Source organism: Lepisma saccharinum, unplaced genomic scaffold, assembly GCF_977018435.1.
Source record: "Lepisma saccharinum unplaced genomic scaffold, izLepSacc3.1 HAP1_SCAFFOLD_870, whole genome shotgun sequence".
Classification (NCBI taxonomy): Eukaryota; Metazoa; Arthropoda; class Insecta; order Zygentoma; family Lepismatidae; genus Lepisma; species Lepisma saccharinum.
In genome coordinates, this window is record NW_028143529.1 from 40,553 (window position 1) to 67,188 (window position 26,636).

Sequence of the window (26,636 nt, forward strand, 5' to 3'; positions counted from 1 at the left end):
CAGAAGGAAAAGGAAAGGAAAACGCTAATATGATCTCAAATATGTATTTTAATTAAAAAATTGCTAAACTGAAATCGTAATTTTATATTAAGACTAAATAATCAATTATATTTAACACCCTTACTAAGTACAATGACTTGTTTTATCGAAAGTAATCCGTGAATATATCATTACTGGCAAATCACTCTTATCGTTTCAACTATTTCTCATGTTTCTGTACATTTTCAGAAACTTATTTCCACCTTCACTATGAAAAAAATATGCACGTAATTAATTTTACTCAACCTAGATAACACATGTATTTTAAAGACTGTAAACACACATTCTCAAGTCTATTCTAATCGTTGATTTTACTGGAACTACTTTTCCAGCCATATCATCTGCTTTCTGCCACCGTCCATCTCGCCTACGGCAGAATGCTACGTAATGGGAACTTTTCTCTTGAATTACACCTCGTAGAGTATACCTAGAAACGAATGATCAAATGATACAGGTTCTTTTCCTAGATGACAAGTGTAAAATTTATATAAAGACTTTCCACCACAAATTATTGTATCACAATACTTTACAGTAATTAAAATCTTGGGTGTGCTTCATGCATTCCTTTTCAAGAATAATTCTAAAAGTTAAAGCAAGGGAAATGTATTCATTATTTAGATATACAGAGAGAAATAACTTAAAAATTTCGTAAACATAAGATGAGTGGGAAAATGTATCTCGTTTGGTTATAGGGCCTATTGAAGAAGAGTAATAAGCTACGGTTACACAAAATTAAAGACAAAGATAGCTTAATCAGCTGTACTTACGAAAGAGGAGTCTGTCTTAGGCACGCTTTAGACGGAAGTATTTCCATTTAACATTTTTGCCAGCTGAAATGCTTCCAAAAATCTTGTACAGTCTTTTTTATATCAGACAGCACTTTAGTCCTCAATGAAGAATTTCACGTAACATTCCGGTTAAAATTGGTGAATATGATGATGCGAAGCGTGCAGAGAACGTTGGATAATTTATGCAGCACGCAATACATAGGAGTTACTCGGTTTTCATTTCATGAGTAATAAATTTAAAGAGGAGGAGATGTAATTTAAAAGAGGAAATAGTTATTTAATTGAAGAGATATCGTGTAAACATTAAACAAACTGAAACTCTACAACTAGTTTATTCTTCCAAACCTGTACTGCATGTGCTACAAAGTGCGTATGTCTTTAAGCAGCACTATGTGAAGTGATACATTGTTAACATTTCACTCTGCCACCATTACGTCTGCACTCGTGACCTATAGCTGTCTTGTGATTGGTTATGCCACGCGATATCCTAATGAAATTAGGACCCATTCTATGTGTGAAATATGAAATGACATCAAAAAGATTTCTTCCCTTCAAATTGCAGAATTAGATCATACTAAAAATGTTAAGAAAAATGCGAAGTAAAATGCTTTCGTCTAAAGCGAGCCTAACTCTCCAATCCTAGGTTGAACCTTCATTCTGCAGATTTTTATATAAATTACCAATACAACAGAGTAATATTATTATAAAACATGGAAATGAAAGAAACCAACTTACTGGCCTCCTAAAATGTACCATCAGAGTAAAAATGTATAATGTAATTTGCAAGTAATAAAGTTTTATGAATGTAAAAGTAACTACATACAAATAAAAAAAATAACAATCTAATGCGTTTAAAATGCCAAAGAGTAGTACAGGTGGCCGGGTTCACAAACCGAAAATGAGGCTCGGTGAGGCTCGCCTTAATGGATTTCTCTCGTAAGGCATGAGCCTCATTTTCTCGCAGTGTTGCCAGCTCACCCCAAGAATATTTCACCATGTGATATTTTACAGGCGAAGCTAACCTACAAATGGGAGTTGGCAACACTGGCAACATCAATTGCGGTTTAGTGTTGCCAACTCACCTTAAGAATATTTCACCATGTGATATTTTACAGGCAAAGCTAACCTACAGAGTAGTGCAGTGGCACGGGTTGACAAACCGAAAATGGCGCTCGGTGGCGCTCGCAGTGTTGCTAACTCCTCACTTGAAAAAATCACCAAGGTTTTTGTTTTTGGGTCTAACCTAACCTCAAGCAAGGAGCTGGCAACGCTTGAGGCTTTCTCGCAGTGTTGCCAACTCACCCCAAGAATATTTCACCATGTGATATTTTACAGGCGAAGCTAACCTACAAATGGGAGTTGGCAACACTGATTAGTGGAGGTGCACGGGTTCTGCAACATCAATTGGCGATCAGTGTTGCCAACTCACCTTAAGAATATTTCACCATGTGATATTTGACAGGCGAAGCTAACCTACGAATGGGAGTTGGCAACACGGATTAGTGGAGGTAGCCGGGTTTACCAGCATCAATTGGCGATCAGTGTTGCCAACTCACCCCAAGAATATTTCACCATATGATATTTTTACAGGCGAAGCTAACCTACAAATGGGAGTTGGCAACACTGACTAGTGGAGGTGCACGGGTTAAGTGCCATCAATTGATGTTGCCAGTGTTGCCAACTCACCTCAAGAATATTTCACCACATGTTATTTTACAGGCGAAGCTAACCTACAAATGGGAGTTGGCAACACTGGTAACATCAATTGCGGTTCAGTGTTGCCAACTCACCCCAAGAATATTTCATCATGTGATATTTTACAGGCGAAGCTAACCTACAAATGGGAGTTGGCAACACTGGTAACATCAATTGCGGTTCAATGTTGCCAACTTACCTGAAGAATATTTCATCATGTGATATTTTACAGGCGAAGCTAACCTACAAATGGGAGTTGGCAACACTGACTAATAGAAGTGGCCAGGGTTGCGTCCGAATCAGCAGCAGATGTCACCTAGAGCGCTGTTCCATCCGGGACTCAGCCAATCTCTGTTGTCCGAATTTGCGGTAGACGTGGAGTCGGAGGGAAGAGCAGAGAGGCGCGACAGATGCACGCTTGAACTCGCTGTGACGCTGCGCTTGGCAGCCATATTCTAATTTTCACTTTGTACAGACAACATTTACTGATTAGAGGATGTAAAACTCTATATTTTAATATTTTTTCGATAATACTGAATGCAGAAAACGTAAATGATGAAATAGCGTGTTATATTTTTAATGTGAGTAGTTAGGTGGAAATCATTGTCATGTTTGTTTGCGCCCCAGAGCGCGGTGGGTGAAGTTCGGGCTGACACCTGGCGGGAAAAGTGACAGCCGTACTACAAGGGGACATGCAGATTCGGACGACTTGGACGCGACTTCGAGTGTACGCGAGAGCAACGGGGAAGAATGGGATGGAGCGCTTGCCAATCCGGACACGGCTTTTGTAAACCTCTCTCGGGAACGATGTGCCACACACGCGCGCGCGCGCCTATCGGTAGATTACGTTTCGCGTATTTATTCGTTGCGCTGACACAGCGTGATGAGTAAATAATGCATTTTCTCATTTTTGAAGTACGAATGCACTTTATCGTAATCTTCCAAGTCCCGGGGACACTAATGTTTGTATATCGTGACTTTTGTAAACCTCTCTCGGGAACGATGTGCCATATACACGTGCACGCGCTGGCGCCTCTTATTATTTTGTGCAAGAAAAAGATGTTAAACCTGTTAAAACTGCTCTGTAACCCTCTCGTTCTTCACGTCGTGGACGAAGGACTTCTCGGCGACCAGGATAACGCTGCACACGGTATCATCGGGCAGCGCGTCGTGGAACTCGCAGATGATTTTGATGTTGGTGCGATCGTTGACCACCACCTGCTTCCTCTTCGTCGTATTGATGACGAACATCGGCCTGCGGATTTTGAATTCGCTGGGCGTGTAGTACACGTCCACGTTTCCCTCGGTCACGCGCTTGTAAGCCGTGTAAGCTTCGTAAAGTTTTAGGTAATCGTCTTTGGTCATGTCGAGGTTGTAATTCTCGCGCGGGAACACTTCGTTCCTACCGTTCTTCAGGTAAACATTTTTGATCTTGCAGTCGTCGAACTTACTGGAATCTTTTTCCTGGTTGTTATCGCGACCGGTTTGAAAGAGCACCACGACGAAATCTGGCATGTCGAACTGTATGTTGTTGAACTGCGTCGTCACGTCGAATTCCATGTGACTTCCCGATGCCACCTTCTGCACGTACTGGTAACCGTGAAAGTGAATCGGCACCTGCGGACTCTTCAAGATCTCCGCTTTGTACTTGAGGGCGTAGTTCGTCTCGTATTCCACGATCGGCATTCTCAACTCCATGCTCCGGATGACGCACTTGGCTGCTTCGGGTAATGTGTTGGCTATCGGCGTGCCGTCGGCGTTCAAGTTGGTGTATCGCATCAGTGCGCCGTTGTCGTTGGCCGCTCTTCGAAACGTGACGCGCAATCCTCCCTTCCACATGATGTCCTTGTAGTCCGAGAAGAATCCCGGCAGCAGACGCATGGGAAAGAGCACCGTGTGACTTTTTGTTGATATTTTTGTTCCCGCTTCGAATCCTCCCGCTTGATAGTATGCCGCGTCTGTTTTGGATAATTTCAATGTTCCCACTGCCGTCGACGTGATGCCTGGATAATCGATTCTGTCGATGACGGTGTTGTGTTTCCTCACCTCCACCTGCGAGAACAGATGAGGCACGAAGTTGTCCACGAGTATCAAATTTGCATTGGGCGGAAATGCTTCTCCGCTTTCCTTCTTCACCACGTCGAATTGAAGGTAGAGGTCTGCTCTGTGAGGATGAACAAACCCATCCCCTACGTCCACGTCGTATTCGATCTCCCTGTTTGCTTCGTTGAGATTGGCGAACGTGCGACGGTTTGGAGGAAAAGATTGCAATTCGTAACTTTCGATTTGTTCCATTTTCACTATGTGTGTTATTTATTATATGTTGATCTCCACGATGGCCGTCGTAGTGGCACCTGCGAAATCCACCACCTCTCCTTTCTCGTTCGTCACCACCAACTCTATGTCGTCTATGCGGTTGCGACATACTGGAAAATAGATCGGCGAAGAGGGTGTGTAGATGATCGGTTCCATGAATTCGGAATTGGGTTTGAATGTGGCGATGATTCCCGTCTGCTTGTGACTTCCTAACAATCCGTCCGAGGATTTCGTGATCATGCCTTCCGCCACGTTGCAGTGAACGTTTAGAGTCTCTATGGCTAGAAATTTAGGAATGTTGGTTGCTGTGTGTTTGATGCCAGCTTCGAGTTTTGTGTTGTTCTCGAAACCTAAAAGTTCTCCCATGGTGCCCAGGTTTATGGTTTCCGTCGCCGATAGGATTTCCACTCTGTGCGTGACCGAATTTTGAGAAAAATACGTGCCTTTGGGTAATTGAGCTTGCAAAGTGGAAAGATTGTATTGGCCTGGCGTGACGATGATGTGTTCGTTTCCGACGCTAATTTTGTTGTTGTGCTGCGTGACGTTAGGTATGAGGTACATGCTGTAGAATGCACGCAGAGCTACGGATTTAGGATAGACGATGTCGTCGTGCAGCGTGAGTTTCAAGATCGAAGATTCGCTCGTAAGATGGAACACGCCCATTGTGTTTAAGATTCCACAATGCATTCTGAAAATGTTCCACCGACGGGTTATTTATTTTAGACATGTATGCGAGAACGGAAAGGCAAAGGTGGCCGCAGTTAACATCAGTGAAACCTTGGATGCGTTTGTCATTGTAGTAGAGGTTGGCAACACTGAGATACTTCACCAACCTGGCAGGTGGTGTGCCACCAAACGAATCGAAAACAAATGCATTGTTATCGTCAATTTTGAGGTAGCATATCCAATGTGTACCAGGATTTTTGTAACTGTCCAGGTTGACCACGCTATACTCTTTTTTTTTTTCACAGCAGAGGGTAGAGAATCGGACATGAAAACACCCCTGAAGTTTTTTATTCCCAACAGTTCGATCAGAGATTCAATATCGAAGTTGGACAGGGCTTCTTCTTTTTTTTATATTTCTTCAAAGCATCGAGGTTGCTTTTTTGTTTTTTGGTTATACCTTTCCCCTTCTTCTCCATAGCCAGGTTGTGACGTTTCTGTTCTTCCAATTCCGCCTTGTTCTTCTTCGAGTCGATGACGGTTTTCGCGATGGCGGCGCTACCGCCGGCCAAACTTCCAACGGCCCCCAAAGCTGCCAGGATGGCTGGGATGCTGAATATGAAACCTCCGATTTTTTGCTGTTTCCGCGAACGCTGCAAGCGTCTCAATTGAGGTGTGCTGAGAAGTAATTTCATTCCGTGTCCTTTCGTCAAGCAAGAACGTTTCTTCTCGCGTTGTTTCTTGGTGAGTAAACCATCGAGGGCACCTAGATTTTTCAGATTGGAGTATGGTATCTGGTACACGACACCTTTGGGCTTCATGTTGATGCTCTATATGTTATCTTCACGGTATGTTATTTATATATATGTTCTGAGATTTTTTTTTGTTTTGTGTAATTTTTTTCGGTATGTTATTTATATATAAATGTTCTGAGATTTTTTTTGTTCCGTATAATTTTTTTCAAGAATATACTCCGCGCAGAACCGTTACACAAATTCTATTACGTGCTTTGTTTTCTTACCAAGAAGTTCCTTTGTACCCTTGTACACGATTTGAGTTTTGTTCTCGATTAAAATAGCTAGCTTCTCGTCGGATAACATGTTAGCGTATCGATCTGGTAAAAATAGACTGTATTGTGCGTTGAGCAACAGACGCGCCTTGGGACCATACTGGGTAGAAACAATTGAACCGGAAGTTATCGTGTAAGGTTTGTCCACTTCCAATTCCTGAATTTTTACATATTCGACTGATGAATTTAGCATTTGTTTTAATGCTTGGGCGTCTAGTGATTGTTTACTCATTTTATAAATGGCAAACACAATTGGAGTTTTTTTTTTTTTTTTACGTAGTGTTATTTATATACCGAAGAAATTTTTTTTCACGGTTCGAGAAATTTTTTTATTTCTACACACCCCATCCAAGTTTTTGTTTCGTGTTCATGGCGATGGTGGTGCCCAGTGCTGCAACTCTTTCTCCCAGCGAAGCGTCTCTGCTAACGAATCTTTCGAAAGCTGCGTGCTCTAACTTTCTGTCTGCTTCGTGACGTGCATCCAGATCGGTGCGAGTGGTGTTGTAAGCGATGTCGTGATCTTTGCATGCGGCGTCCAACAGATTCACACCCTTGTCTCCTCTCTCCAATCTTTTCTCGAGTTTGGTACCTGGTCCGCAGTACTGGTAGCCAGGTAAATGCATCTCGAAAGGTAACTTGTTGATGATGTCGTTCACGAGACCCTTTCCTTCGGCCACGTTCCAGAATCTCGGAGGCAGCGTGTTGATGATTTTAATGAGGTACCCTATGCCCTTGTCGTCGTTTACGATGAAGTTGGAAAGTTTTGTGCTGATCATGTCCACGATGCCAACCTTCTCGTTGTAGAAATTACGATTGCCTGCATTCTCCTCTCCTGCAATAACCAACAACCTGTCTATGAGCTTGCGCACGTCGTCCACCCACACAAACTCTTTGGGCAGGGTGTTGTAGAGTTTGACGCCGCTGCCTGTTTTCACCTGGTTCCATATCGGCTTGATGAGATTCCTGTATTTTTCGCCGCTGCTCGATTTCACCCTATTCTGCGTAGCGTCGTTGTTCTGGTACAAGGCGTCCGTCATGATCAGAATTTCCTTGTAACTCTGGTAATCTTCTTCGGTGTAATCCTTCGGCTGCTTTTTGGCAACGAGTTCCCACAGTCCCACCGTACCCGGATACCTGTTCCAGCTATTCTTATCGCCTAAATTGACTTTAATGTCGTTGCCTTCAAAAGTCACCTTCGATTTCCCAATCTTCCATACCACACCGCCGCCTTCATTGGTTTCCATGGTGGGATACAATCCGAACACTTCATCCTTGTCGAACTTACCCGTACTCAGGTAGTCTCGTGCCAAAGGTCCCAACTCGATCTTATCCAAAGACGACGACGTGCTGCTTATGGCTCGACGTCCTGGCGGTACGTCCTTCAGTTCAAACGGCGTTGAAGGAATGCTCGAAATAGGCGTGGGTACGGTGTAACTTTTAGCTGCAAGTGGTACGAGTTCGTTGATCAAATTTTTATTTTGTTCTGTGACGCTTTTAATTTCTTTACCTAGATCGCTGATGGCATCGATCACAGGTTGATCTTGACGTTTCTTCTCTTCGTAGAATCCGCGATTCTCGGATTTCCAACCTTTGAAGCGTTTCGCGAGGTAGTTTCGCAACTTGAGATTTTCGTCTTCGATTTTTCGTTTCGCCATAACGTTATTTATACACGTCGTTTCTCACAACGTTGCAACGTTTAGAAAGTCGTTGATTTTGTTTCTGTATTTTCCGTCGTTGGGTTTTCTCGTCATGTCGATCGTCGCGAATCCGAAATCGTCACTGTTCCAACAGTGGGAGCAGCAGCGTTCCGAAAATTGATTGTAGTTCATGTCTCCGCCTACGTAGTCATCGTACGCGTGCTTGAGGTTGGTGTGATCTTGACGAAACAAACATATGAAATTAGCGTTGTCGCGTACTAACTGTTTTGGAATTTTGGAAAACGTTTGAGCTAGGAAGAAGCAATCTATTCCTTTGTGACGACCTTGCGTGAAAAAGTTGCGAATTTCATTTTGATTTTCCAGGATGACATCGTCGAACACAACGACTGAATTTTCACGACAATCGTCGAGTGGTTTTATTTCCGAAGCGAACGTTGCAATGTCCAGACCATCGTACAGTTTCATCAGTTGCTTGTATTTCGCTTGTTCGAGACTTTTCGAAAATACGTAGAGGTGCCTGTTCTTCCAATCTAACCAATTCGGTGCGAGGAGAAAATTGTCCACGAGCAGTGTTGTTTTCCCACACCCCGAAGGACCTACGATCAGACAGCGGATGCTGTCGGGAAGCAACTCACCGTTCTTTTTTCTCGTTTGACTTTCCGAATCCGGTAAACGTTTCACCACGTTCCATGTACTTACAAGATCACTTCGTTCGCGTTGATCCAACTTTTTTCTGGAAGTCCCAGCCATTTGACAAACAGTTTGTTGCCTTTTCTACGCAATACTTTCTCGATGAGGTACGTGTCGGGATGTTTTGTTTTAGAGAGTTCCTCTTCGTAAAATCTTCCTTTCAAAATCTCACCGCTACTATCTTTTATTATATACGTGTGTCGGTTTCCGGGTAAAACTCGAACCACCGTAAAAAGTTCCGTGCTCCAATTTTTTGTGAACCCCTTCTCGAAGGTGCGTTTGAATTTGCTGATCCTCACCTGGTCTCCAATTTTGAATTTTGATTTCTTGGTAGTCGTGGGAGTGTACTTTGGACAGTAAACTGTAGAAATTAAACGCTGCTCGTCAGATTTCGTAACGTCAGCTGGCTTCATGCCTATCGTTCTGTGTACTGTATTATTATAGGTGTCGACGAGTTCCGGCAGTATGTCGACCCATTTGTAATTTCCTCGAAGCGTGAATCGTTTCCACATGTGTGTTTTCAAGGTTCGATTAAATCTTTCCACGATGCTGGCTTTGATGTGACTGAAGGTTGAATAATGTCGAATGTCGTGTTTCCGAATAAACTTTTGGAATACGGCATTGTAAAATTCTTTACCGTTGTCCGTTTGCAAAAACCGCGGTCGTCTGTCGCTTTCGCGAAAAATTGTCTTGAATGCTTCCGTGACGCACGTTCCTGTTTTGGCTTTCAAAGGTAGAGCCCATGCGAATTTCGAAAACGTGTCTATGACGGTGAGGAGGTACTTGTTGCCCTTGTTCAATTTATGCACATTTTTTAGATTGCCGCTACTCATCTCCACGAGGTCACTTTGCCAGAGGTCATCGATTCCCTTGGTTACCACAGCTAAACGTTTGTAGTTGCGGCGTGCAGGTTTATGCAATTCTTCGACGATGGCTTGCCTAGACATTTTTTAGAGATTACGTTTGAAGAGAAGCACCAGCGTGATGGGATTCAAAGAGGGTGGTACTTCGCTCGTGTTTTGAATGATCAGCTTATAGCCGGCACTCACGTCGAAAACGGTGAGATCTTCGTCTTCGTGTATTTCATATATGTTGCGCGTTTCGTTCCAACGTGCCAGAGGAATGTTTCCTGCTTTCTGAACACCACGATTCGATATCAAGGTCATGGTGGGAACGCTAGCTTTTCTGCCGTGAGACCAGTACGAAAATTCGTTTATCTGAATGGTCCCATCGAGGAGAAACTTGTAGTACGGATGATAAGGATGTAACATGTACAGTTTGTTACCTTCGACGAACGTGGAGATTCTCTGTTGATTGGGTACGCTGTTGATTTCGATGGCTTGCAGAGAATGCAGTTTAGCGAATTTAGTATCGACGCTAACGAGGTTGCTGTGAAGCTGTCCCAGTGTATTTTGTACGGGCAACAAATGTTCGACGATGCTATCCGTTACTGTAGAAAATGACGGTTTGATTTTCACTTCCACGTTCAACTGCTTGTAGTTTTCGTTGAGTTCTTGTAACTTGGCACCGAAAGAGGCCAGCGTCGATTCCTGCGTGGATTCCAGCACTCCAACTTGATCCCTGATGTTGACGACGATACTCTGAAGGTTCTCGACTTGATTCAATTTCGAACTTTTCTCGGTGAGATCGTTCACGATGCTTCGCATCTCGGTAAACTGCGTGTGAAGATCGGCGACGCTCTGCGAAGTGGGCAGCGTCGACACCAGCGAAGCAAGTTCGTCTCGAATCTGTTCCACGTTCGCCGTTTCCGTTTCCAGTCGTTTCAGCATACGTGATATGTTCCTTTTCAAAGCGTGCAATTCTTTGGAGGTGGGGAGATTGGCCACCCTACTCTCGAGATCGCTCAACGAACTTTTGATGTCGCTCGAATCGGATAGTGCCGTCACCGCCGTTTTCAATTTTTCCAAATCTTCGCTCGAAGGTACGCTCGTCCGTAACGATTCCAAGTCACCCTGTATGTTGTCCAGTACGTGATGAAAATGAGCAAGATTGGATTCGACGTTCAAATTTTCTAAATATTCGATCTTCTGCTGAACCGTGCTTAACGTGTCTTGAATGCTCGTCAACGCGTTCGCTTCAGCGTGAATATTTTTAATTTCTTCGTTGATCAACTCCAGAGACGCCTGAAGCGTGGCGATAGTGGTTTGAATGTGTTCGAAATCTTGATAAGCCTCCAATTGAATTTTTATGTTCGCGACGCTTTTACCGATGACCTGCAGTTCGTCCGACGATGGTAGGTTCGTCATTGTATCTTCCAAAGTCTGTAACTTGGATTTAATTTCTTCCAACGTGCCGGTGAATTCTTCTTGTAATTTGGAAACGACGACATGCAAACGTTCTACATCAATATCCTTCACGACGGTTTGAAGTTCAGAGAAATTCTTTTCGATTGCAGAAGTTCGTTCTTCGATTTCGAGTTTCAATTTTTCCAAATCTTCATTTTTCGATTGAAATTGTTGTAATTTGGCCAAATCATTTTGAAGCTTATCCACGCTCAACTGTATATTTTGAACGTTGTCGTAAGAAGGTACGTCGACATAATTTTTTATGAGCGTTTTCAGTTCGGAATCGATTTTCAGAATGGGGTCCAGACATTGCGTTTGGAGCGTAGCGATCTCCGACTCTAAACTTTTGTTTAAGGTCTCCTGCAAAGCGATCAAATCGCTCCTCAACTTTTTAATTCGGACGTCCAACATGAGAATCTCTTCTGCGTGGTCTACACGTTTGGTGTGGCCGAAAATATCGTTAGGCATTTTGGTTAACGGTTATTTATAATAGGATAGACGATTCGTAATTCTACGAAGAGAGGAATGAGTTTGTCGTAATCTCCTAGGAGTTCCACGTATAAACAATCTCCAGCAGAAACATCGTACGTAATGTTAGAAAGCATCTTGTCGTGCTTGATTCGAAAAATGTTCTTGCCGGTAGATATTTTGATTTCACCTACGTTTTCCGGATTCACGGTGATTTGAAGTTTTCCATCGATCGGAATTTTGTAAAAATGTAAATTGTTGTTGAAGACGTAAAACATCTTGCCCACATCGTCATCCAATTTCGTCCAAATGCTGTTAAGGTGAACAATCAGTAGACCGTTGAGTTTAGTTAACATGGAAGGTAGAAATTCATGATCTGTCGTCGCGCGGTGTACAGTCTCCATGTTGGTTTGTTTTCGGAAACCAAAGAGATTCATAGGTATGCTGGTTATTTAAAATACGGTCAAAGTTTTTTGTAATGACAGTCAGTGTTGTTTTTTTTTGTAATGACTAACAAAATGTTTTGTTTTTTTTGTTTTTTTTTGTTTTTTTTTGTTTTGTTTTATGAATCTTCTGTTGAAGATGGGCATATGTTGCAGGTTTTGCTTTCTGCTAAGCGATAGTGCCCCCACGGCAGTGTGTGGATTCCACACTCGAGGACGCACCTCTTGTCGTCGTTGGGATCCAGGGCAATCTTCCTCACTTTGTTGGTGGTCAACACATGGTCGACGCTCTGGATGCGCTGTTCTGCTCTTAGAACCGACGACCTGGTCTTGAGGCAATCCACGAAGTCCTCGAATGTGAGATGCTCACGAACCACCTGTCTGCCGACACCCTTGGCCTTCTTGGTAACGCTACCCTCGGCTTTGATGGTATAGGCCTTGGCGCGAAGACCTGCAAACTCGAGAATCACGTCTCCGTCCTTCTCGTCTTTGAGTTTGCCAGGCACCTTCTTGTTGCGGGCCAGGATGTCGTACTGGTTCGGCTGGGGATAGCCCGAGGTGTCGAAGAGCTCTTCAAGAGCTGGAACTGTGGCTATATCCCCGTATGCGTCGGCTGTGCGAACGTGGTACACCAAGCTGTCCGTGTCCGTGTAGAGAAGCGAGATGTTGTGGCCGTAGTGTGGACGTAATATGTCGTAGTATGTCTCGAACATGTGGAGCTTGCTCAGATCCAGAACAGTGGCTCCAACGTAGATGGGCTTGGTGAGTTTCACCACACCTTGCCTCATGTGAATCAGAGCCAGCTGCTCGTTATAGATTGTTCGAGACTTGAACAATGGACTCGCGACAAGCTGACGACATTGCTCTTTCCTCGTCACCAATTTTATGTCCACGCGATTCCGTACATTCTCCATGGTCTTGCCAAACACCGCATTATTCATGAGCTTGAAGAAATCCTTATCAAGCTCGGACGTGGCTGCGGTGCGGTGTTCAGTGTTGACTTCGATATATGGACGCAACCATGGAGAATGCTCGAACTTGAGGATGCGGTGAACTACGTGGACTGTGACCCCTCGCTGCATCAACCACCGGAGATTCCGGTAGTGAAGGACGTAATTCTTCTTGGGTTCGAAATCCATGACGAGCTTCTTCTGGTTGGAATCGGGTGGACACTTGAACTCGGGTGCAGGGGGAAGATCGCAGAACGAATCCTGCAGCTTCTCGGAGAACTCAAGGTCCACCTCGGCGAAGAACCCATGTTTCGAATCGTCGAAACCTTCAACGTCGAAGTTGGAAGGGTCAGCCCACTCGAACCCTCTAAAGGGGAGTGGCTGCATCATGGAGTGCCCGTACAAGTTATTCACGTCCGTGTGCATGATGTAGCTGGACGGTTGGGTGGAGTCGTAGCCAGTAGCCATGTGATGGTTGTTGGCGCGCGCGTGCCGTTGCGACACCTGGACCATTCCACCCCGCACGGCGCGTTCCACAAACAGCATCATGTCTACGTCTGAAAGAAGCTCCAGCTTGATTTTCGTCACCAGAAACATGGCTGACCACGCCAGTCCGGGGAGACTATAGAAGTAGGCGGGGTCCAGGTGGTAGATGTTCATTGCGGTCGCCCGGAACGTCTGGAACACGTCGGCGAGGAGCGTCACATCAAGTCTGAGGTAGGCGTCGTGGTAGTCTCCGAGAGTTCGACAACCTAGCTCGCGCCACATGGACTGGGCGTGATGATATTCTTCGTCGGTGATGTTCGAGCCTCGTAGCTGACTGTAGAACTTCGCCTGGGGAGGTAGCGACGTCTCCGCAAACTTGGTAGGGTCTGTGATGTATTCGTAGGGGTAGACCCCCTTACGCCTGAAGAGACCGGCGTCCAAGTTTGGAAAATTTGCAGAGGTAATAAGCATTTGTTCGTTGCTCAGCTTCCCTGCAAGAGCATCGAGGCTGGCTGGGAGGAACCTCAGGGAGTCGAGGAAGCGAAGTTCGACGGTAGAGTCGGATGCTGGGATTCGAACCAACTTGCTCACACTGATGTAACGCTCCTCGTTTTGTGCCAGGACGTTGATTCTTGCATTGTCGTACCCAAGATGCTTGATCAGGTGGTGGAAGTCGTATCCCGAGCCATTGTGAAAAAACACAGGGATGAAGCGTGGGTCCTGGGCCTTAAGGTTACATCTGTTGCACCAAGGACCAATGTACCTACCGCTAAAGTGATCATGGTGATGGACTTTACGGTTGTTGGCGGTGTACTCCTCGACGCAGACAGGGCAAGTGATGGCCTCGTCGTGTCTACGTTGATCATCGGGGGACAGTGGGAGCATAGACTTGGGGGTCAACAGCACCTTCCCTATCTCGTTGGCTTCCACAACCATCCTCTCGAGGAAGTGTTTGGCAGCGTCGGGACCACGGTACACGTAGGGCTCGGGGGCGATGTGTTGGTCTCGTCGCACCACAACGTATGCGAAACTGGATGCCTCGTGAAGTTGGTAAGGGGTGGTGGAAGAAACTTCAGGATCGGGATCGCAAGTGGACAGGGGTTTGAGGAAGGCCTCGAAATCCGCGATGATGATAGCAGGGTGCTCCACCATGGCACCGTGCATGTGGAAACGCTCCACGGTGCCAGGTTTGTGCAAGTCTGCCACCCCCGGTTCGTTGGCTTTGCAGTAGAGCTTGTGGTTAGCGAGCTTCTCGGCAGCGATGTTGGGACCTCTGATGCGCTGGTAATCCTGCCGTTTTTGATTACGAAATTTAGACAAGCACCTGGGACAAACTTCTATGTGGGTTTTGTCTTTGCTCCATTGCCTCGAAACAAGCCGAGAGAGGGAGCGGATGAGGGTGTAATGGTGATGGGCCTCGTTCTTGATGAGTAGGAGATGGATTTCTCGAGCATCATTGTCCTCTACGTCGCTCACCCGGATAGGGAAAACCACATTTTTGTTTTCGGTGAGGCCATAAACATAGATGGCCAACCGAGGGTTGTGTGTACGGGCCTCGAACTTGCGAATATCCGAGACCTCCACCGGGTAGTTGATCCCAGCAATGGCATCTTCCAGCTCTGGCTCGTAGGGTAGGTAGTGGTTAACTCGGCGTGGTTGTTTTTTCCAGTGAACAGGGTGCAACGCTGCAAGCACCGACCAGAGAAAGCACTTGGCGTCTCTGTTCTGAATGTTCAGGACGGCCATCTTTTCCGCAATTGCTTCTGGTAAGGGGACGTAGCTGGAGGCGGAGAGAGGCACAAACTTTGAAAGTTTGACGCGCAGTTCGTGAGGCTCACCACACAGCGAACCCCCCGAGCCCTTGGCTTGATGTTCTTCTTGCTTTGACACCAGCTCCTCGACAAACTTGTTGTAGATGTCCTCGAGGTTGTCGACATCCGCCAGATGCAGCGTCTTCGCCTTGGTGTTGTGGCAGAAGCTGTAAATTTCATCAGACGGCCTTTTGTACCAGCAACGAAGCGATGCGTAGAATTTAGTAGAGGCGTGCGTAGCCAGTGCATTACTAAAAATAGAAACTATTTCTGCTCGCTTCTCCTCTAAAAAGCTACGCACGTCGCATGAGCCATCCGACAATTGAACGTAATCTCCTAATATTCCCCCGAAAGCAGACCGGTCTGCTTTTGGAGGCTTGACGCGTTTAGCAGGTGGTGCATTGATGGAGGCTGCTTCTGCCTTCCTCTTGGTGGAGGTCGAAGGTTGGGCCCCAGATGTATTTTTGCTTAGACAAGTAAGCTTATGCTTCTTGACATACGCAATTGTAATATGTTTATTGCATCCGGAACACAGTTCGGTGGCAGCCAAATGCTTGCCTGGCACGCAGGTGCGACAATGTCTTGCAAAATTTTTGCTCGATATGGCTGTTTTGCACACAGGGCAATTTTTCATGGAGCGCATTTTTTTTGGGTATGTTTATTTATATATGGGTGGTGTTGCCTTCCTCAAATATGTGCTTTAATCAACTCTATAAAAAAATAAAAAAAATATATAAGAAAAATATAATTATAGATAGAAAAATAAATAAATATTGTATGCATGTGTAATTCTATTTAGCTTATTTTTTGCTAGACACAAATCTTCTTCAGATTTTATTGCCCACTAATATATTTTTCTACCAATCTAGTAGATTGCACAAAAAAAATTTGTTGTTTTTTACACAAGAAAATTAACAATAAAATTCTTTTTTATCGTTTCAGATGCTGTCGAACATCAAGCACACACACACACTAGAAGAAAACATGCAACTTTATTTGTAACACACACACATACATTCTCCATCTTCATCAAAAAAATATTATAATAAACATAATTATTTTTTATCTATATCTCACAATAAAACTCTATATCCAAAATATTACAACATCAAATAACACTAGAGTCGTTAGTACACGTTGCATGCATTGCGGAGGTCCTCTGTAGGGTTTCATGGAAGTTTGGGGGGAAAAAAAAATACACGTGAAACTCTACAGAGGTGTGGCTATCTTTAGCCGCAGCCGTTAGAACCTTTTTGGGTTGGGCACCACGCACCCTGGCGGGGTTATAGGGGGGCCAGGCATCCTAAAAAACAACAATTATTTATTTGTTTGTTTGCGTTACAATACAGGTGCGCGCGCGCGCATATGCATGTGCAGCACATTGTTCCCGCGAGAGAGGTTTACAAAAGCCGTGTCCGGATTGGCAAGCGCTCCATCCTGTTCTCTCCCCGTTGCTCTCGCATGCCGTCGAAGTCACGTCCAAGTCGTCCGAATCTGCATGTCCCCTTGTAGTACGCCTGTCACTTTTCCCGCCAGGTGACAGTCCGAACTTCACCCACTGCGTGGGGCGCAAACAAACAAATAATTTCCACCTAACTACTCATATTAAAAATATAACACGCTATTTTATCATTTTCAATTTTTCTGCATTCATTATCGATAAAATATTAAAATATAACTGAGTTTTACATCCTCCAATCAGTAAATGTTGCCTGTACAAAATAAAAATTAGAATATGGCTGCCAAGCGCAGCATCACAGCGAGTTCAAGCGTGCATCTGTCGCGCCTCTCTGCTCTTCCCTCCGACTCCACGTCTACCGCAAATTCGGACAACAAAAATTGGCTGAGTCCCCGGATGTAACGGTGCAGGTGACATCTGCTGCTGATTCGGACGCAACCCCGGCCACCTCCACTAGTCAGTGTTGCCCATTCGTAGGTTAGCTTCGCTTGTAAAATATCATATGGTGGAATATTCTTAAGGTGAGTTGGCAACACTGGCAATTAATGTTGCAGAACCCGGCCACCTCCACTAGTCTGTGTTGCCCATTCGTAGGTTAGCTTCGTCTGTAAAATATCATAGTAAAATATTCTTAGAGTGAGTTGGCAACACTGGCAATTGATGTTCTTGAACCCGTGCACCTCCACTAATCAGTATTGCCAACTCCCATTCGTAGGTTAGCTTCGCCTGTAAAATATCATATGGTGGAATATTCTTAAGGTGAGTTGGCAACACTGGCAATTAATGTTGCAGAACCCACCAACCTCCACTAGTCAGTGTTGCCCATTCGTAGGTTAGCTTCGCCTGTAAAATATCATGGTAAAATATTCTTAGAGTGAGTTGGCAATATTAAACCGCAATTGATGTTGCCAGTGTTGCCAACTCCCATTCGTAGGTTAGTTTCGTCTGTAAAATATCATATGGTGAAATATTCTTAAGGTGAGTTGGCAATATTGAGCCGCAATTGATGTTGCCAGTGTTGCCAACTCCCATTCGTAGGTTAGCTTCGCCTGTAAAATATCATATAGTGGAATATTCTTAAGGTGAGTTGGCAATATAGAACCGCAATTAATATTGCAGAACCCACCAACCTCCACTAGTCAGTGTTGCCCATTCGTAGGTTAGCTTCGCCTGTAAAATATCACATGGTGAAATATTCTTAGGGTGAGTTGGCAATATTAAACCGCAATTGATGTTGCCAGTGTTGCCAACTCCCATTTGTAGGTTAGCTTCGCCTGTAAAATATCACATGGTGAAATATTCTTGGGGTGAGCTGGCAACACTGCGAGAAAATGAGGCTCATGCCTTACGAGAGAAATCCATTAAGGCGAGCCTCACCGAGCCTCATTTTCGGTTTGTGAACCCGGCCACCTGTACTACTCCAAAGAAAACTGTAAATTGGTGATTTTTTTAAAAAAATAATTTCGTCTACCTAATGTTCCAAATAGAGAGATATGCTAATTCACTGATTTCATTCACAATGAAAATAACGTCCATTTACAGTACTTGTTATATCAAAGATCTCTAAAACTATAGTGCCACCCGGATAGCGCAGTGATAGCGTATTAGCCTTGTAATCAAGGGGTCCTGTGGTTCGGCACATAGTGGTTCGGATCACACTTTAAACAGTCACATTGTTTAAAAAGACAAGTTACCGTTTTAGAGATATTGCGCCAATACAAACTAAAAAGCGATACAATATTGGCAAGTTTCCTAAGCTGCTGCTGTTTATTTTTAAAAAAAATAGAGAACAAAATATATTAACGTACGTGGCAATGTTTTTTCTTATATCCAAAATTATTAACGTATTAGTTACATTCCCCCCATATAAGTAATGTATTAAACAAATTCATTTCAACTTTAACAAGTTCTTTTTTATCTGCATCACTAACACAACGGATCGAAAAGTAGTTAGTTATCACTATGGTTAGTTTTTCAAAATATTGGCGCAATATATAGTTTAACCTATACTATTTGGTTAGATTTTCTTCCCTTTACATTATATAAATATGTTTTATATAACCTACCTTTTCCCATTTATCATTAGAATAAGTGGAATTGTCCTGAGTGAAACGCCAATAGGACGATCAATAGCTGGACTGCCCTTTGATCCAACCCCTTTGCTCCTACCGATATCTAGCAAAAGCACAGACGGCAACTTTGTAAGTTCCAGCGATGCCCTTCCACTACACACCACGGATCTGAATACATTCAAGGGCATCAATAGATGGAAAGGAAAAAAAGAGACATATCCGTCAATTACTCTCTCACTTAATGATGCTTCACAATTACATTGCAAAATTAAATCGGCAAAAACGTCTTGTAATTCCTCGATCTTAGCAAATCAATACTAAATCCAACTAATGGGTTAAATCCCATCATTAAAACTTAATAGGGAAGCTAAAGTCAATTGTAATGAAGTTCCGAAGTGTTCCGAAGTACGAAATTGTGTACTATATTTTTTTAAGTCCGTAACGTATCATTATCACTTTTCGTATGTGTATAAAGACAGACATAGAAGATATGCTGAAAAGTGTATACAAATACGCATACTGCGAACTCATCCGCTGATTGATAAGCAGTATTTGAAATTCATAAAATCTCCCCCAAAACTTACCCCACATATGAGACACACAACTCTAGATTTTTCTTTTGAGTTTGTGTCAAGACACAGGAATTTTAAATTCTTGCAATTAAGTATAGAAACTGCATGCTTATTAAATGCTCTACAAAGAACGGAACACACACAAAACAATATATCTCTTTTAGCATGAAATGTATGAAGTTTAGACTTGTTTTTCATAACTCCTAGACTTTATAAAACGGAACAAATAGTAGCTTTTTAATCACATGGACCGGGATCACATCTCCCCTTCCAGGTTAACCGCAACGACAAGAATGAATAGTGTTTATATGAAACAGAAGAAGAGTCACAAGCCAAAGATTCTTTTTTTTTTTGTAACTGCAACACGTAAAAAAGTCTTGCAACGTTTCAAAAACTTCTTTCTTTGCATCCTTGAGCCTACAGAGAAATTCAAATAAAACAAAATTACGAAATGTCACAAGACATTTTAAAGCGTTTTAATGATACATGAGTATAATTTTGGAGTTATTTAATGTCGGAATGTGATATGATGAGTTTGTATGACCCAATAACTAGCCTTTATTACTTTAAAATCTAATTTTATAAATATCGGTATCGGCATCGACATCGGTATCGGTGGGTATCGGTGAGAGTATTGGCATCAGTATCGGTTCAAAGTGGTATCGGCTCAGCCATAGTATTAACGGTAGTCTAGGTCTCGGTACATCCACTAATACTCGTACATTCTTGTGGTCACGATTAGCCACGAATGAATGCAAAGCGACGTAAAATTACGAAGTACAGCAATTAATACTGCAACAAGTTTTTTAGAAAGAGCTACTGGAAAAGTTATATTCTCAGAGAAGAGTAAAATAATTGAAAAGGGAAATACACTGTTATCTTGTGTTACGATATATGCCTACATTGCGACAAGATGCACAGTCGAAAATGTAAAAAAGTGAGAATATAAATTCAAGTAAATTTTACATTAGAACCAAGTATGTTCGGATGAACCGCTTCAAAAGTTCTAGTGGTGCTCGGCAAGATTAAAAATCCGAGGCCTCCACGACAGCACAGTTGCAAACGCTGTCGCCTCGTAATCAAGGGTTATCAGCTTCCCGGTATCGCTCTGAGCTCAAACAGATCTTAAAATCAACTTGTGGAAACAAACAAAGAGGAAAGACATAGCAGTTTATGCAGTGGAATTATTAGCAGGCAACTTGCAAGCAAAACCTCACGTTGCGTAAAAGCAAGATGTAAAATTTCCCTGTTAACATTCATTCATCCCAATAATGCAAGGTTCGTGTTCTAAACTGAAAAGAAGAAAACTTCCTTTTATTTAATTATTCTTAATGCAAAAGCACTATGCGTGTTCTAGTTTGAAGTTGGTTCGTTTAAAATATCATTTCTGAAACACAGAAATAAAATCGATTCATATTTTAAAGTAGACACTTCTCTAACTAGTACATAACCTTCTTAAATTAAATACCAATGCCATTAAAATCTGTCTTACCTTCTAGATATAGATTCATCAAATATTGCAAACGAAGGCATATCGTGTACTACATTCATTCCTCCTGGAAATGGAGAGGAGCACATATCAATTTCTCTCGTTCTAAGACTAGCAATTACTTTAATTTCCAAATCTATCACGTCATCATCGGTATCGCATTCTATGGTTAGAAGCGTTCTTCTTGCATTTTCCTCTTTTCCTGGGCAATTTTGATTTGTGCATTGGCGTGTCCATTCAGTCACGAAGTTGGTAACTTTGAGCGACATGTAATTGAGTGTCATAAAACCTGAAATAAGATTTATATTAGTCTATGAGGAAGAAAAATTAAAATACAAGAAGATAGGACATTATTTTCATTTACAATATTACTACAACTTCATAATGGAGCAAGCAAGTGATCGAAAAACAAAATTCATAGTCGGATTTGTGGGACTGCTGTGTGTTCCCCCTTGAGAGTCCGCCTTGCCCCCTACATTACGAGACACGATAATTCCTAATGGATTGCAAATACATTCCTCATCTATTAATTGCTAAGTTATTCAACACCAAGTTTACGAGAAATGCTTCTTTCAGTTTATACGTTATCTATTAATAAAATTTGTAGCGTCTAAATAAAGACAGTGAAATCTGAACACACACAATTCTTCTATTCGGGTCTCTAGTTTTAAATCTGGATTATTATAATGATTGACATTGTATCTCAAATATTACAAAATTTCTATTTAATAAGCGATATATTATCTTGAAACTGAACTTTTTGCTTTCGTAGTCAAACATGTCTAATATGCGGTGTACGCATTTTCTATTCGAAAAATATTACCTATCAACATTTATAATTTGAAATGCAAGACAGAAAAAGTAAGGAAAGTATTACTTACAGTCATAAACAAGAAGTGTAGGAACCACATGAGATAATTTCCCTAGATTTCTGAAGATTGTGTGGATCATAGCAGCCCTTTGCTTGTACACTGTGATTACATTTTGATCCTCGCAAAAATTCGTAACCATGCACACGAATGGGTCATCCAACTGCCAGTCTTCACATTCCTGTACATGTACGCTATCCAAGAAAGCACAACAAATCACCGTGAATAAAGAATCGAATGAGCATGTGTTTTTCACACAGATACTACTCAGTTTGGGAAACCGTACGGGCTTCAAGAAATTCCCGTTTCTTATGATTTTAATATGAACTCCTGGGTTGATCCATTCAGTATTGGGATCAAAGTATGTCCTTTTTGAGTTGTTCGCAGAAGATACCTCTCCACGCCAATCTTCAACAGCCTGCAAGTCTCCGTGAATGCTTCTGACCAATGGCTGAGAACATCTGCAACACTGATTTTGTGAAGCCACCCCTGTCACAATGTGATTCTTACAACTATGCGAATTCACTCTACCTTTACAATTGCTACATGTTTGGAACTCCTCCGCCTTTTCGTAACAAGCCGGGCTCAACATATTTTTATCGGTAACACTAGCCTCTACCGTAGAATAATTTTCATTTTTTTTCTGCCTCATGATATTCGCTTCAACGGCAAGTGCCTGGAAGTTTTTATTTAGCTGGGAATTTAGGCTTTCGAAAACCTCTTCTTGCTTTCCGTTGTTTGAGAAGTCTGTTGGCCTGTTTACTTCTTCAGAAATCTCTATGCTGCCATTCACATGTTTCATTTGTTCCTTGCATGGGTTTTCATTTGCAGAGCAGTTGAAGCATACTACCATCTGGCCATATCCCTCCTCATTCTCATCACCAACACCACAAAATACATGAACCACTTCCTTACAACCGCTACATCTGTGAGCTCCTCCTGCTGGTAGATGGCAGACTACACACATACCTTGGGCTTCATCTCTATTTTCCTCAGAAACAGACGACAAACATCTGAATTGATCCAAACTTGTTTCATTTGTTCTCTTGTGACTAACATCATGATCTCTACCTTCACATTCGCTTTCTTCCACCATATGCAGGGTATTAACTTCATGCTGTTTCTTATGCTCCCATGTATTAGAAATGCTGTGGACACGTTCAACTTCATTTTGATCCTCAGCAACTTTCAATTTAAGCAAGCCATCCTGGTCAGTGTGGAATCTTTGTAAAAATATATCCGGAGTTGTTGGTAGTCGGCTATCCGCGAATAACTGACACTTTACAAATTTGTGGTGGGATTCGACTTCGCTGTTAGATATGCGAAAAACCGAACTGTTGTAATATTGTGCCATAACTACTGTAGCCATTGGCAACTTGCTGAAAATAATATTATTGAGTGCTGATGGCAGGTCAGGTTGAAAATATGGATTTGGTGCTTCATTCTCGTCAATATTAAAATTAAGTGGCAGATGCCCATATTTTTCAATGATCGCAGAGCCCAAAACAGAAAATTTATTTTCAGACACACAAGCATCATTGTCCGTTAAAGCGCATGAATCTCCAATTTCACAATCATCTACTAATGATGTGTTCTCAAATTCATCACCTGCTATGATAGTTTTAAGTTCTTCTGTCGCTTTCTTGCACTCGTTTGTTTCACATTCACATTGTGAAACTACAGAAATTAACGTGAAAATGTGAATTGCATTCTCCAAATTAGTAGTTGTGATTAACTGGCAAGCTGCATGCATGAAAAATTTCTTCACCAGGCGATTTGCAGATACCAAGAAGGGTAACTTGCTCACAAGTTTCACAATGTGAACACAGTCCAGTCTCAACCATACCTTTGGCAGGCCCATGTTACCTTCACCTCTTAAGCAGTCATAACAAATATTTATGTAATGCTTTAGTGATATTCCATTGAAAGATATAGAGCATCCTTGCATCATTACTAAAGAGTTATCGGTGACAACAGTATGGGGTAGTTTATCAAGATCCCTTATCCAACTCATTAGCCAAAATGTGAAATCAGGAGTATGATGGCGAGCACTTAACATCTGCACAACAGGAATGCCACTAGTTGTCCCGACATAGTAAAACACTGGTGAAGTTGACCCGTCTGTGCCTGATGCAGGCGAAACAGTCCTTCCCGTGGCATCTATATGTAAACTCGAATGCTTTTCACTGAATAGCTTTCTACAAATATCCAGTTGAGCACTACTCCAAAAATGCACAAAAAACTTATCTTGTCCAACATCATGAATGTAATTAGGAATTTCCTTTTTCACCTCAAGCACACCTTGAAAGTAGTTTGAACTTAATCTTTCACTTTTTCTCTTCTCGTAAAAAGCCTGGCGTATGGTACTTCCTTTTGGTAACGTTGGCGGTTCCTTGTCGCCTAGTTTCATAACTTTTGAGGCCAACTGATTCCTTACAACAGTCGAGCTAGTCCTTCCAGTGTCTAAACTTTGTATCCATTTTCTCTTAACACCAGACAGTACTCTTTTTTTAAAATGTTGTCTATTCGTTCCACCAGTTAAAACAATGTCAATTTGGACATCACCATTTCTAACATTAGGTTCTTTGGGTATTATACCAGTTAGGATGGTGTCACATTCAGAACAATTTCCAACAAGTTTGCAAAAATATTGTGCGTTTTCAGTTACGCTCACTTTGCTTCGCTTGAAGGAAAATGCGCAAGGTAATGAAAGCTGATTAGAAATTGCTTCTGCCAGTGCGTGAGTCCATGCGAATGTTTTTAGTGAATACCTTTCTTCTTTTCCCCATTTGTGGCATTCCGGTTCGATTTCTAACCATTTCTCATATGGTATTGTGACACATCGTGAGTTTGTCAGAGATGATATGCTGTGGGCTGTTACATCTGATTGGGCATCACAGTCTTCACCTTCAATTACCTGAAATGAGCATGTAAATAACATTTTCAAAGATTAACTACAATAATTTTCTCTTAATTGAAAATAGTTTATTAAAGAAAGGTAAAGAAAGGTTATGTCGCATCATTATATCATCTGTGACACATCTATTACTGCGCCAAATTCAGGGGTGCCCATCCCCCCCAAATCTCGTCATGCGTCCCCCCCAAATCATGTGGTAATTCACTATTTAATGAAGTATTTAATTACGATAGCGTGCCTACTGAAAGTAACGTTTTTCTAAGCTTTATTGAACACGATACTTGATCTGCTCGTCCTCCTTAAACAGAGGTTTCCATCCCCCAGCTAAACCGTGGATGCATTACAATAGCCTGTTAAACTGTCCATATTTGTTAATGGTTCAAATTTTCGAAATAACGGAAAGCTAGCAATCTCAAGTGTCATAATTATATAAATATGTATTTAAACAGTGCTTGGAGAACAAGATTTCAATAACCCACAATTTATGGATTTAACACAAAGTCTTGCACAACTTAAGATCGAAAATTACCGAACCGTAGCTAGAAATTCCTAAGGGCGGGACGAGAATATAATATGGTGCCTCCTTCAAAGAACTCACCCCCTCTGCTTGGGGTAATTACATTTTTTTAGTAATCTATAGCAATAATTACATAGATTTCATCTTAAGTGGAAATTCCACTTGGTATAGCAAAATTACCCTGCAACAATAAGTTATAAATGCGAATTTGACACTATTTATTTTCCTGTTTTATCGAGTAATGTGCAAGACGTTACTATGAAGTATACAGTTAGTACAGTTATTGCATCATAGCCTTTAGGGAATCAATAATAGAATAATATTGCTAATAGAACCATATCATTAAACTGACTCACCTGCTTTAAATAAGCAGTATACCGACACTAAACATAATATTTTAAGAAATTATATTATTAATTAATATCGAGAATATTGTTTATCTCTTGTAATGCATCTACAGTATAATTCTTCACAATCGTCTCATGAAAATGCCAGACACACATTTTTGTGACGCAAGATTGCGAGCGAAGCGAGGAAGAAAATTTTTATATACATTTCTTTGCAGGCTTGCAAGAATATTAATTTAATGGGACGTCAATACTTTCATAGGATCCCTCGATTTTTACTTTTTTCCAGTTTCTCTTTTCACACGTTCGGCGCCGAAACGTGCGAATACCATATCGCTAAATATAGTTCCCAAATATAATGTTCGAACCCTAAAGTAATCCCTTGATAATCTAAGATTTTACACTTTATTAAGAGCTCTATATCTCCTAGCATCAAATTTAATATTCAATCCTTCAACCTAGATATTACTCCCTCCAAAAGAAAAAAAATCTCCAAACCGCATTTTCCGCTACAATCTCAGACGTAATATTAATACACAAGAGTTGGACCCCCCCCAAATTTAATGGTCACCCTCCTAACTAAAATTCCCACGATAATCTAAGATTTAACAATGATATTAAATATTCGGATATTGCCACCCTCCCCCCAAACGTTTAATTCTCAATCCCCCACCAGAATCCACGTGTCGATTTAAGACCCAATGTGCGAGAGTCGGATATCCCCACTTCCTTAATAATATTTTTACCCGTTACAATTTCCTTGGCAGTCTAGAATTTGCTGTTTATGTAACGGCAATGGATAGTTAATAACGTAATTGAACTTGTGTCAAATGCTGTACTGTTTCACACCAGATTTCCATCACAGAAAATTGTCCCCCCTCCAAAAACAATAAGTTCCTTGGACATAACGTGAGTTCACAAACCCACTTGTGGGCATCATCCCTACCTTTAAATACTTCATTTTCTGCATATAATGGATTAAATATGGTGTACTTAAGGTGAAAACGTCTTT

General features: G+C 42.1%; 1 protein-coding gene across 1 annotated transcript; it reads right to left on the minus strand.

Annotated features, from left to right (window-relative positions):
* Positions 1 to 23: 23 nt before the first annotated feature.
* On the minus strand, positions 24 to 24,892 carry LOC145983404 (uncharacterized). The gene is made up of 4 exons (XM_083116527.1): positions 21,856 to 24,892; positions 20,978 to 21,263; positions 18,908 to 19,081; positions 24 to 466 (listed from the first exon to the last, which is right to left on the minus strand). The coding sequence occupies exons 1-4, from the start codon at positions 24,782 to 24,784 to the stop codon at positions 304 to 306; spliced, it is 3,552 nt and encodes a 1,183-aa protein (XP_082972653.1). The 5' UTR covers positions 24,785 to 24,892; the 3' UTR covers positions 24 to 303.
* Positions 24,893 to 26,636: the final 1,744 nt, after the last annotated feature.